The sequence below is a fragment of the Diabrotica virgifera genome, chromosome 7 (assembly GCF_917563875.1).
Source record: "Diabrotica virgifera virgifera chromosome 7, PGI_DIABVI_V3a".
NCBI lineage: Eukaryota > Metazoa > Arthropoda > Insecta > Coleoptera > Chrysomelidae > Diabrotica > Diabrotica virgifera.
The window spans coordinates 217,839,452-217,853,307 of record NC_065449.1 but is presented as its reverse complement, the minus strand read 5'-3'; the positions used below and the strand labels follow the sequence as shown (position 1 = coordinate 217,853,307).

At 31.4% G+C, this 13,856-nt stretch overlaps 1 protein-coding gene across 1 annotated transcript; it reads right to left on the bottom strand.

Annotated features, from left to right (window-relative positions):
• Positions 1 to 2,393: 2,393 nt before the first annotated feature.
• Positions 2,394 to 11,495, bottom strand: LOC114329861 (60S ribosomal protein L28). The gene is made up of 5 exons (XM_028279119.2): positions 11,352 to 11,495; positions 11,134 to 11,226; positions 9,315 to 9,443; positions 2,768 to 2,881; positions 2,394 to 2,541 (listed from the first exon to the last, which is right to left on the bottom strand). The coding sequence occupies exons 2-5, from the start codon at positions 11,218 to 11,220 to the stop codon at positions 2,455 to 2,457; spliced, it is 417 nt and encodes a 138-aa protein (XP_028134920.1). The 5' UTR covers positions 11,221 to 11,226; positions 11,352 to 11,495; the 3' UTR covers positions 2,394 to 2,454.
• Positions 11,496 to 13,856: the final 2,361 nt, after the last annotated feature.

Here is a 13,856-nt window from a genome sequence, read left to right as displayed (position 1 = left end):
ATAAAATCATTAGTTTTCGAGATATTTGAAGTTAAAAATGAAGGGGCACAATACATTAAAGTCTGTTTTAGACTATAACATAAAATGATATAAGAAAATGGTATAACAAAAGCTTACATGAAATGATTGTGTACAATATTAATACAACAAGTTTTGTGTATTACATTGTCACATTTTGGTATCAAAATATGTTATGTGATTCTGCGCATTACATCCTAAAAAGTAGGTACTTTTTTATATTTTTATGATGGTACATGTACTGTTAACCTCAATTTTCTTTTAAGAATATTTTAACCTCATTTTTCTCAACATTTAACTAGTTAGTTTTATCTTTGATATTTTATATTACAAAGATATATTTTATATGATGGATAAGAAAACTCTATTATTATCAGCTGCTTCCATTGCAACATTTCTTAAAAGAAAAGTTAACCTTAAAAGAACCAATGTGACAGTATAACGAAAATAACCTAACTGCGCATGCCTGTGTACTAAAAATTGTTATCAAATAGGACATGTTCTAATTTGTATAACATTTTCTGTTAACAGATTTTGTTTCCTGTTTTACATTGTGACAAAACTTAGTATACCATTTTTCTTATATCATTTTATGTTATAGTCTAAAACAGATCTTTTAATCAAAATAACTGTAAAGTTTCATTTTCAACTTCAAATATTTCGAAAACTAATGACCTTAACGTTATGAATGAAGAGTATATTATTTACATAGAAAGTATTGGAAAATCGAAATATTGTGCTAAAATAACAATTTCGCCAATGGCGTAGAATTTGGGAAGGGTAAAGCATGCACTGTCCCCTTTCGTACGCCTCTGATAGTAGCCAGAAACGTTTGTTTATCATAATTTAGTAGGGTGTACGGCAACTACACTTTCTGCAAAGTATGACAAGGATATGTCAAATAGTTTTAAAGTACTGGGTAAAAATGGTTATTAAATTTTTAAATAGAACACCCTGTAACTCATTAACGAGGCACATTTTATTTAAGTGATTTGGGTTAAATCTTAATATTTTGAGGTCTAGAATCTACAACTCAGAGATTGGACATTCTTAATTAATCACCCTGTATATAGTTGTCCTACACTAAATTTACAATCAAGATGCAGTAGAAATAAACAAACCAAGACAAGTTAAATGCTACTAGGAGCACTCCCGAATCATAATTTACAATGCATAAACTTTGGAAATCATGATTTGGGAGTGCTCCTAGTAACACTTAACATGTCTTGGTTTGTTTATTTCTACTGCATCTTGATTGTAAATTTAGTATAGAATACTTTTAGAAGTAAATTTAATTTTAATTTTTTTGTAATTTTGTTTTTGACTTCTTTAGTTCTTCCTTAAAAGAATATTAACCAATCAGATGTATTGTCACATGGGTATTGAGTATATTTCTCACATGTACTTCTAAATGTTATGAGCACAGGTATATTCAGCTAGTGTGTCCCACTTTGACTTTATAGTACAGGTTCTTATGACCAACGGTGATGCCAAATTTTATCAGAAACAGGTTTTAAGCAAATATATACTTTTTTCTATAGGATAACTTAGTTAATATTATTGACATTTTTTGGCTGTCAGGGGTTCTAAAACATTTTTTTTTTTTCGAAAAATAACAACTAACTAACAATTAATGAACTAACTAAAATTAATTTTAAGTTTAAAATTTATACTAAATTTTAATGAGGATGTAAACACATTAAAATGACATTAATTTCAGGTTGGAAATCAGTCATTAAGAATAACAAACTGCAATTAGGATCCAAATAAGCGATCAGTTACTCAATACAATGTTATCAGTAATAATTATAAGTTTATTTGATATTCTTTGTTATAATTTAATTTAGGTCAACTGACCATCAACAATTATTATAATTTATTTATTCTCATTTGTAGGACAATATAAACCTTTACTTAAACTTGACTGACAATCTTTTCTATTTTTCTTGACATTACTTCAGAACTGTCTATACTGTCAATACATAAATTAACAACCAGAGAACAACATCCACTTTTAATGTTTGATATTCTAACATTCTTAACCAAAAAAAGTTATTACGCATATCGATTATAAAATTGCCGATTACTTTTCGAAAATGACTATCACTCACAAGAAACAATGAAAAATCTTGTTTTACTACAATGCTATTGACTGTACGGGTTAGTTTTAATTTAACATTTTTAGGGTCCTGCATTTTTAGGACCCCGGTAATGTTCGATTGAAAATTCTTTTGAAGAAAATCGGCATCGCCGCGCTGAAAACTCCCATAAGGATTGCATTGCCATATGTTCTTGTACTGTAAAAGTCAAGGTGGGACAGACATTAGTACCTGGCAAAACTTACTACAAAGAGAGTTACAAATTTAGGATAAAATTAGGTTAAAAAATTAACAATAACTTTTTTTATAAATTTGTTTATTACATTAAAAAATACACCTATTCTTTTTTAGGGGCAACCTTCTGTTTCTTGGCTGGTAAAGGTTTTTGTGATCTTAGAACTGCACTAGCTCTGCGAAGGGCAGCCTGAAATAAAAAAGATCATATTTAGAAAAATAATTTGTAAACAACTACTTGATCACTAATGAATTTTAAATTTCTTTTTGAAAAATAATGTAGACTAAATTATTAATAGACATTCACACTGGCTGTCTTCCATAAATAAGAACAAAAACCTAACAATCAACTGAATATCATTGCTGACTGTTGCTTTGTTTTTAAAATACATCACGATTAGACTTAATTGAATTACCTTGGTAAGGTCTGTTCTGTATTTGTTGGCATTCAACAATCTCTTTAACTTATGTAAAGATCTTCTGGGGCCAGACTTCATTGTCCTCTTTACAACGTTTTGTTTAGGTTTGTGCTGAAAAAAAAACAAATAATTGTACACACAAGTTTGGAAATTATACTGAATTCGCTCAGATGAGATTCATTTTGACACATTCGGAATAGGAAACATACAACACAAAAATTCCTACCTCACACTATTAACTTCTCAAATCAACTTAATCTTTCATTAAAAAAAGAATTATTAGAAATAGTGGGAGTGTCTACTAATCTCATAAAATTTTGTGGAGTTCATTTCTACAAAATATTTTTGTTTTGTACAATAAATAATTTTCTGATTACATTATAATGGTGTAAATAAATAATTATTGATTGGCTATGGTTTATGTTATTTATAATAATAATAATAATAATAATAAAGGCCTTTATTCATTCTATAATATTATTCACATAATGAATATTAGTTTAAAAAAAAGCTCCAGGCGAGTTTCAGTTCAGGAGATGTATAATGCGGGGCAGAATACATGTCCTGTCTGTTCAGCTAACCTGGGCAAAACAAATAATAAAAAAAAAATATCTAGGATTATGTATAATAGGTTACCTACTAACATTTAAATAAAAATAAATCAAAATGTAACATTAATTAACTTTAGTTTACCAATATGCGCTTTGAATGTAAGCTCTACTCATACCATGTCAGCCAACTCTACCTATGCAATATTTCCTAATTTTTCAATAACGAACCTTCTAAATTTGTTTTGAGTAAAATTAGTACCAGTAGTATATTTATTCATAACTTGGGCTATTTGATATGTAAAAGACCGCTTGTATTGCTGTGTACGATGATAAGGAATAGAAATGGTGTTTTTATGTCTTATGTTAATATTGTGTACATCAGTACGGAATTTTATTTTATTATAGAGATACGGGGGGGTTTTGAAAATAATAATTTTTTGGAATTGACAAGCTGAATGTACATGTCTTCTATGTTTCATACTTAACCACCCTGTTTCTTTAAGTTTGTAACTAATTGCTTGATATCTACGGATACCATGTATCAAACGCAGACAAGAATTTTGCATTTTTTGTATCCGATAACTGTCACGTTCTGTGATACAGGAATTATAAATGGTATCACAGTAATTAAAGTGTGATAACACCAAAGTATCACAGAGCAATTTTTTTAATTTTTTAGTAAATATATGACGAGATTGGAATAAAAACTTCAGGTTCAAATAACTTTTCTGCAAACACTTGGCCACATGACCACCAAATCTTAGGTTTTGATCTATATGTAAACCTAAGTTTTTCACAGTTTCCTTAAACTCTATTGAAGAATTATCGATGGTGATCATGTGAGCAAAGTCTCTCAGAAAGATTTCTCTCCGCGCCGCTGAACCAAACACTATGCCTACCGACTTGTTGTTATTAAGTCGAAGACAATGGCTAGTCGAAAACTGATAAACTCTTTCTAAATCATAGTTGATTGCTGCCACTGCCTGTTCAGACTCATCAGGCTTAAAAGATAAATATATTTGAGTATCATCAGCAAAATAGTGTTGGTTACAAGAGAGAAAGTTTGCAGGAAAGTTTGAAGTGTAAATACTAAACAATTTGGGACCCAAAATAGAGCCCTGTGGTACCCCTTTATTTGTATTAAGATAGTTTGATGTCCTACCGTTGTAATGAACAGCTTGACTTCTATTACTGAGATAACTAGATATCATATCCGATGCCCGCTGAGACATACCAATATACTTAAACATTGAAGTTAATAGCGAATGATCAAGCGTATCAAATGCTTTCGAGTAATCCAGAAGTATCAGCACTGTGATTAAACCATTATCGCAGGCATCAAATATGTCATCAGTTATCTTTAACAAGGCACTAGTACAGCTGTGATCCCTTCTGAAACCAGACTGATTTTCTGGTAGAACTTTATGTTGACTCAAGTGAACCTGTAGTTGCTGATTTAGAATTTTCTCTAGTATCTTTGAGAAAGTGGGCAGTATACTAATTGGTCGGATTTCGTTATATCCTGTCGGATTAGTTGTTTTCGGTACCGGTATAATTTTTGCAACTTTCCACATTGACGGGAACTCGGCTCTTAGAATGCAAGCATTAATAATGTGTGTCAAATAAGGCAATAAAAAGGGAAGGCACATATTAATTGTTAGTATATTTATTTTATCATATCCGGTAGCAGCACTCTTTATACTTTTAATGACATTTAAAACGTCACTTTCTTCAACACATGAAAAATTTGCTTCCACGTCCACACGACAATTATGACTATAAAAGTTTTTAAGTGTTAAATTAGGATTCATATTGGGAACACAATTTATAAAGTAGTCATTCATTGCCGAAATATCACTTAAATTTTCTGACAGTTGCGTATTGTTTTGAGTTTCCCTACCAAGACCTATAACTTTTAAGGATTTCCAAAGATCCTTCCCGTTTTTATTATCCAATTTTTTTGAATAGAAAGCCTTTTTTTCTCTTCTGACAGCTAAAGTAAACATATTTCTAATTGATTTGTATTCCTCCCAAGTTTGGATGTTTTTGTATTTCTTGTATAAACTCAATACTTTGTCCCTTTCTTTTTTCATAATACGTAAGGTGTCAGTCATCCATGGTGCATAATTTTTCGAAATTTTATAGGTTACATAGGGAGCATGACGATCCAGTAAGCATATTATATTATTTGTAAGAAACTCGACTTTATCATCAAGACCCTCAATATCAAAAATATTTCGCCACGGTAGAGATTGTAATTCCTCATAGAATACGGTCTGATTTATCGCCTTAAAGTTTCTTACAGTCTTATAAACAATTTCTTTCTTTTTAATCTCTATATTTATATTAGATATCAACAACTCGTGGTCACTAAAATCAACACATTCCACGACAACATCAAGAATTGTTCTTCGTTTTGTAGTTAAAATATAATCAATTAGGGTTGCCGTACTAGATGTAATTCTAGTCGGCTGATCTATGACTTGATGTAACCCCATTGTTTCAAAAAAATCACAGACAACTCTAGTATCAGGGCAATCAGTATTTAACAAATTAACATTGAAGTCACCAGTACAATAAAATGTTTCAATCAACGGCAAAACATCAGATAGAATATTCTCAAACTCGTCAAAAAAATGTCGGACATTAAATTTAGGTGGTTTGTATACAACACAGAACCCATACGATTTATTACTTACGAACAATTCCAAGCAAAGGTGTTCAATACTGTTATTATTTGTTTGTAGAACTTTATATTTAATTTGAGATCTAACATAGAATGCCACACCTCCCCCATTTCCATTTCTATCCCTTCTTATCACATTATACCCATCTATACCTATATCCTTGTCGGTAATGAAATTTGTAAGCCAAGTTTCACTAACTGCTAGTACATCAAATTTTTTTAAGAGAACACAGTTTTTGAATTCAATAAAATGTGCAGTCAGTGATCTTACATTAATATGACCAAAAGTAATCATAATATAAAAAGAAGAATTTATTTATATCTAATTTAATATGAGAATAATAATTATATCGCACTAATAGGTAGAGGCATAATATTTAAATTTGTAGAACTGTACATTTATTTTTACAATAATAAATAAACAGAAACAAGTAATTAATGGGAAAACAAACAAAAAAAAAAAACTAGGACTCTACGTAAAGTTTGTGTTTTTGATTGTCAAAAATGGCACATAGTTGGCCCCACAGCTCAACTTTTTGTTAATAGCAAGAAATCAACAAATAAATTTTTTTACTCACTGGTTAAATTATGATTTAGTCTCCCATATCCAAACTCGTGATTTGTTTCTTTTCACCACCGACACTTGCAAAAATTTGGCCTTTCCACGACCAACAGCACTTATAGCCAAACTTGTCACACGCGTATTTATAAAGAACTTGATTTTCTCTTGTGAGGAGTTCCATCATAACAAGTCCACTGCCTTTCAATTTTGTTTTGTTTGTGAACACTAGATCACGCTTCCACTTGTTTATAAACATAACTGCCGTTGGTCGAGGTTTCCTTTGACTGACAGCTCGTTCTTGTTTTTTGCCAATTCGATAGCAAAAATTAATATCGTTTTCGGATATTTGTATGTTTAATTTATTACTAATGATTTTTGCTACCTGTTGATGTAGTTGTTCTTCACTCTCTGGAATATTGTTAAACACAATACCGTTTAGCAAGTAGTTCTGATGTTGATATTCCATCCTTTTTTTAGAGGAATTAGACGTGTCTCTTAGTTTTTCTATCTCGCTTTTGATACTGTTAAGGGATCTATTAAAATTATCTTCCAGCATTTTAATTCTTTCTAAGATATTCTTACTACTGGAATTGGGTTTGGAACTCTCATCCATATTTTGTTCTCCTATAAGCGATTTTAGTTCCTCAATGCCACCTTTCACGTCAGATTCTAGTCGTTTAACCTGACTTTCAAGTTGCTGTTGCTCCTTCTGTTGTTGACGGGTTTTTCTTATATTTTCGGTCATAATTACTTGATGAAGACCAAATATCATAAATTTTAACTATTAACAAATATTAACCACTACTTTTCACAATTATATACAGGAGCCAACCTAGCACAACCTACACTTACAGCGCCATCTTGAACTATGAATTATGTCTGTTTACTATTAATAATATTTGTTATAAGCAGGTATGTTTGGTTGTGTAGTAATTTCCAGTCACGTCTAGCAACCTAACTTCACAAAAAAAGAAATTACCAACGTCAGTAGACAGTTGCATCTCAGCTGGGCGAATTCAGTTTATCATGTTTTATTAACATTTACAGTTTATCCCAAACCCTATTTTCAGCGTGTGTTAAAGACTTTTGGAAATTTTTAAACACCAAAACTAAATTTTAAATACTAATATCGAAGTGTTAAGGAGAGTGTTAATAGGCAGAGACAGGGAAAACACAATAAAAGAAAGAAAATTGCAATATCTCGGACATGTCATTGTGATGAGAGGCTAAAGAGATCAAGATTAATAGATTAGACATAGGTTGTCTCGTAACTTTAGACCAATCAAATGCTCGCTTTTTAAAGGCGGGATTACGTCACCCGTACGACACTTTTGAAATTGTCATAAGTTTTAATGCTAATAAAAGGTTCAAAAACTTAGGTTTTGCAATATATTTTGGGTATAGATATATTAAGGGCCGGTTGTTCGAACGCTAATCAACAATGATCACTAGCAAATATTTAATTACTGTCACAACTGTCAATGTCAACTTTGGTTGGGTTGCTGAAAACAAAATTGATTATAATTATGAGATTAGTTAATCAATTATCATAACAATTATTAACATAATTGATAAACTAATTTCATAATTGTAATCAATAAATGGGTGCGTTCGGACAACCACAGCGGCTGGACAGCTGAGCCGGCAGTAGCTGTCAGACGTCACCGCTAGAAGTCAGCCACTGAGAGATTTACTAAGCTTTCCCTATCACGGCTGGATACAACCACTCAGCCGATTTCTGCTGACAGTCAGCCGCTATGGTCGTCCGAACGCACCCATTATGTTTTCAGCAACCCAATCACAGTTGACATTGACAGTTGTAACAGTAATTAAATATTTGATAATGATCATTTTTGATTAGCGTTCGAACAACCGGCCCTAAGTGGTTCTTATATTGATAATTATATCAATTTTTCCCTTAAAAATCAATAGTCTGCTGACAAAAAAATAAAATTTATTTGAAGAAGATTTAACATTTATGTATGTTACATATAATTGTTAGACATACAAACTACATATAACTGTTAGACTAACCTTGATATCACGGCTAGGAAAACACACTTCAAAAGTATTTACTAACTAAATAATCTAAAGTCTCTATAGCTAATATTGTCCACTAAATAACTCACGAAAAATTAAACAAAACTAAATAATATGTCTATAAAACTATAGCTAAAATATTGTCCTTATACACTAAATAACTCAAGAAAAATTAAACAAATAAGCAATATTAAAGAAAATTATATAGAAATATTCGGAAACGCAACCACAACATAAAAAAGAGAGTTAGGTTTGAACCACAAACAAAACCTATCAAGTGTCAACCTTGACTTTGTCGTACGAGTGACGTAGTCATTCCCTTCCCCCTTGCTTCCGCCCACATAGTTACGAGACAACCTACCTCCTATCTATGAACCTTGTAAAGAGATAACATCTTGAGACTCATAATTCAAGGAAAAATAGAGTGTAGAAGAAGCATAGGAAGGAGACGCGTTTCCTGGTTGAAGAACCTGTGATAATGGTTTGGTTGCACCTCAAGGCAACTGTTCGGACCAGCTGCCTCGAAGGACAAAATAGCCATGATGATTGCCAACCTTCATTGCGGAGATAGCACTTAGAGAAGAAGAAATACTAAAACAAACAGAATCAATTCTCTATAATCATAAACATAACATTATTGTCACACAAACTAAAAACTTTTGGATAGAAGTTTGTTTTCATGTGTTTCAACACTAAACAACTTACTTGTTTGCTGGCCTTCTTGTAAACAACTGTGAATCCTTTTTTGTCAGCAGCATCTACAATTCCTACAGACTTTTTGTGGATCAAACCATTGTAACGGTATGAGCTCAAGTTTGTGAGATTGTTAGCTTCCTATAAATTTAAAAAAATATGTTATCACAATATGAATATCACAATATTTGTGTATTAGTTGTTACAGCTTTTATTTACAACCGGAAAGGCTATTTTGATTATAAAGTGAGTAGCAAATCATACATAATATATTTTTCTAATTTCAGCGTAAATTATAGTCACCTTATACCTAGACAAATACTGAATATTTGAAGGAAGTGAAAATATGTATAGTATGTCAAAGTGTGTAAATAATTTATTTCTTTAGCTGAGGGCTTTCGACATAAACGTTATCATTGGAGCTTCATACCATATTTTCAATTCCTTCATTCATTCAAGTGTGTATAAACTTATCAGTCTTTCAACTACAGTAGAACCCCGATTATCCGTGCTCCTCGGACCGGAAGTTGGCACTGATAATTGAAATGCACAGATAATCCTAACATTTATTTCTCATATATAATACATATGTATTGTACCCTCGGAGATCCGTGGAAAAAATTTACACCCAAAATAACAAAATTCAGTTTGGCAACACTGTGTGAATTTTAACTATTTAGAATGATTTTTATTAACGTTTCGATGTCCAAATCGGGTGCCGTTGTCAAAATACAAATAGTATTTTGTATTTTGACAACGGCACCCGATTTGGACGTCGAAACGTTAATAAAAAATCATTTTTTAATAATATTGTGGCTTATTTCCCATTCTAAATAGTTAAAATTGTAAAAATGCCACAAGAAAATAGCTTCAGAACAACTGTGTGAATGTTGATAGTAACAAGATAAACAGAACTGTAATTTAGTCCAGACAAATTAATATATTTTTGTGCCAACAAAAATGAGACTTTTCAACCAAATAATGTTTCACATATGATGTGCAAAATAATTTTGAATTAGTTTCTGCTAATGAGCTTGCTTTTTTTGTCATTAAAGTAGAAAAAACTTTAAAATTTATTCTTTATAATAATTATCGTCCAGTTCTCCTCTTATTATTTTCACTGTACTAATATCCCTCGATTCATTTACAATGATTAATGCGATGATTAAAACATTTTATCATTAGCGGCTTCTGGAGTGTCTGAGAATCTTATTTCATTGATAAAATGCACAGTCCCACCGATTTCCACTTGAACCATACATATATGTATCTACCATAAAAAGATAACAGAAAAAATAAATCTTTCATTATGAGTCTCCTTCTCGGCATATAGGGATTAAGTCAAGTGATTTACAGTGACGCTACTATGATAAAACCTCAAAAATGCAATTTGAGTAATAGAAAGTCATAGCAAGGATAATCCACGCAGATAATCGGCAAAAAAATGTCCAATAATTATGCCTTAGGTTCGTTATCAAGGTAAAATCCATTCATACACATTGCAGGTTGTCACAAGCTCATCCATTCTATGGAAATATCCCATTGTCCTACATTTTTTTTCCATTCCATAAAGTGAATGCTTTTTTAAATCTCATTATTTTACTGGGAATGTGCCTCTTTAACACAGTTGATTTCTATTCTTTGTAAGGGCTAATGTCATCCAATCTTTATACTTAATGTTTCTGACCTCAGGTGTAACTTTGGCACTAACAGATTAAATTCACATGGAATTGTCATGATGATCATTGTAGGTTTACATTACAATTTCGGAATATTGCACATATTATAACTGATCTAATATAAATATCATCTATTAAAAATGAATACTTACAGTGCTAAAAGGTTTGGAAATGTTTCTTTTCTTCAGAAGAAAAGCATTGTTATTGCGGATAATTCCCCACACCAAATGCGACGACATCTTGAGCTAAAATGAAAAGAAAAATATTTTATTAAGAAGTGTGATTCAGGATCTTTTTGTTATAATTGCTTTAACAATAAAACTAGCAATTTGTATTTAATTGTGAAAGATTTATTAAAATACATGCTTACCTTCCTAACCTCAGTTTTAGAAAAGAAAAGATGGTGTCGTGTTTTGTCGGCGGAAACGGAAACTTTTCTGTCAAACAAAGGTTAAGGTGACATTGACGTTTATGGTCTTTATACATACTAGGATTCAGGTACCCAAATTTTGAATAACTTTTCAACCGAATGGCTCTAAATTTTTTAAGATCTTGTGGTTGCATATTAATATTTAATTATTCTAGTAAAATAGTAATTCAATATCTGGCAAGCTTTCCTTACTTATATATGTTCGATTGAGGCACATAAAATGGTTAATGGTCTATTTTCTTGTATGCCTGGGGACGTCTTTAAACAGAAGTCTACAGAAGGTTCTACTGTACAAATGAAAGAAAAAACGTTTCCTACTAGGTTGCTTGTTATTTTTTAATACTTTTCATCGTTTATGTATGTACGCAAATTTAATTACTCTGGGGTTAGCAATATGTATGTTTGTTTTGAATATTGTGTTGTTGTTTCTAGCTCTTCATCTATGTCCAGTTTAGCAATATTTCTTTTGATTTTGGTGCCTTTTCCATCTAAGATTGTTTTTTAAATTTTTTAATTGCTTGGTTATAATAATAAGCATGTGTATTACTTAATTTTTTTTTTTTGCTACATATGTTGATTTGATTTTCGTTGCTTCCTGCAGTATGCAGTCTCCAGGTTGCCTTTTATTTTCTCGGAGACTCAAATTTTGTCCACTGAAATATATTGAGTGATGCAGTATATTTTGTCTGTTTTTTTTCTTTCTTTGCTTTCCTTTCCTTTGCATCATCTAAATTTCCTAATATCTTTATATTAAAATGTTTGATTTGTACTTATGTACATAGTTTTCTCGCTGTAGGTACGTAAATATGTAGTCTTGATTTATGATGTCTTCTTTTCTCTCCCATCCCATATAGCACACAACGTCCGATGTACGTCCATATAACGTACATTTAAAATCCAAACGTCCATGGACCAAAACTGGACGTACTATGTACGTACTTTACGGGACGTCCATTGGACATCCATTTGTGGTCCATGGATATTTTACACAAAACGCGACTATTATATTAAGTCCCAATACAAACTAAATGAGAATCTTCTTGACAACGTTGTCGCTCTTCGCGCTATCGGTCGTGAAAGGTAGTATTAGGCAGGTACTTTTAGGGGATTATCGCTGTTAATTGTTGTGGAATACTGAAGGAGGGTTTATTTATGATAATTCACAGAATGGCAAACCCGCTTGTAATATACAACAACGGTACTGACTCTAAAAATAGTTTGGAACAGAAACAGAACAGAGATTAAACCTCTTTTAATGTGCATGCTTCCTAGGGCGTCATTATCTGAATCTCGTCTTTATGAAAATACATCCTGTGATATATTTGTGTTTTCTGTTTATCGTGCAAGTGCAGTCGTGCATTAATGAAGTTCTTAGTTCCTATAATAAAGTATATATTATAATGAAGTTATAGTAAAGAGAAATAAAAAAGGTCTTTTGTGTAATATTTTTAAGTATAAGTTTAGTATATAAGGAACTATTTCCTATAAAGGCTTTTTGCTATGTATTCACAAAATTATGGATACTAGATTGCTTTCTGAAAAGTGCCCTACAAATGTCCATAAGACCTACATTGAATATGTACATAAGGTGTACACTGAAAGCTCCAATACAACGTACAATGTACGTTTGTAGCGGACGTTCTATGGACGTCCAATTTTGTGAACTCTGGACATTCGTTGGATGTCCATCGGATGTCCATTTTACCTTAGCGGGACGTCCATTGGACGTTCCAATGTACACAGATGTACGTCCATTGGATGTCCATAAAACGTACATCTGGGATCTTACTTCCAGCATAATATTTTAGTTTGTTAGAATTCTTGCAATTTATTTTATTTCTCCAGCGTGTTTAATAAATAGTATTGTACTTTTTACTATTGTACTTTAATATCCCGTTATTATTAACATATTTTTTAAAAATTTTCTTATGGTTTTATTGTTCAGTTATCATTGCGGCTTTTCTGTTATTTAATTTTGATTTATATTGTTTCTCTTTTTTTGGTCTCTTGGCGTTTTTTTGTATACTTATTAAGTATTCTGTCTAGCATGTCCGGATACTCCTGGGTTCTTTTATGTTGGTTTTTAACATTTTAATTTCAGTTGTTTCTCCTTCATTTTATTGATATCTTTCGCCATATCTTCCACTCATTCAGTTTCTGTTTAAAGTTTTTCTTGATTTCCTTTAGATCGGTGTTTATTTCTGCTATTGTCCTTTTCATGAACATTTTTCAGTGCGTAACAAATGATAGGAAAAAGGGTAAGTTCGTGATAATACACATTTATGACATTTATTCTAACATGACATTTTAGTTAAATCTGACAGTTGTCACATTTTATTTTCAATTTGGAATAAAAACAAATCAAATGTGTTTCTTGCATTTATAAAATGGTATTTTCTTTGATTTGTATAGTCTTATAAATTATACAGATTATATTTGTAATAT

Coding starts and splice junctions, on each gene's coding strand:
- LOC114329861 (XM_028279119.2), bottom strand. CDS start 11,220: ATGTCGTCGCATTTGGTGTGGGGAATTATCCGCAATAACAATGCTTTT. Junction 2,882..9,314: donor ACAAGAAGGCCAGCAAACAA/GTAAGTTGTTTA, acceptor TTTTTTTTTCAG/CACAAACCTAAACAAAACGT. Junction 2,542..2,767: donor ACAGAACAGACCTTACCAAG/GTAATTCAATTA, acceptor TTTTTATTTCAG/GCTGCCCTTCGCAGAGCTAG.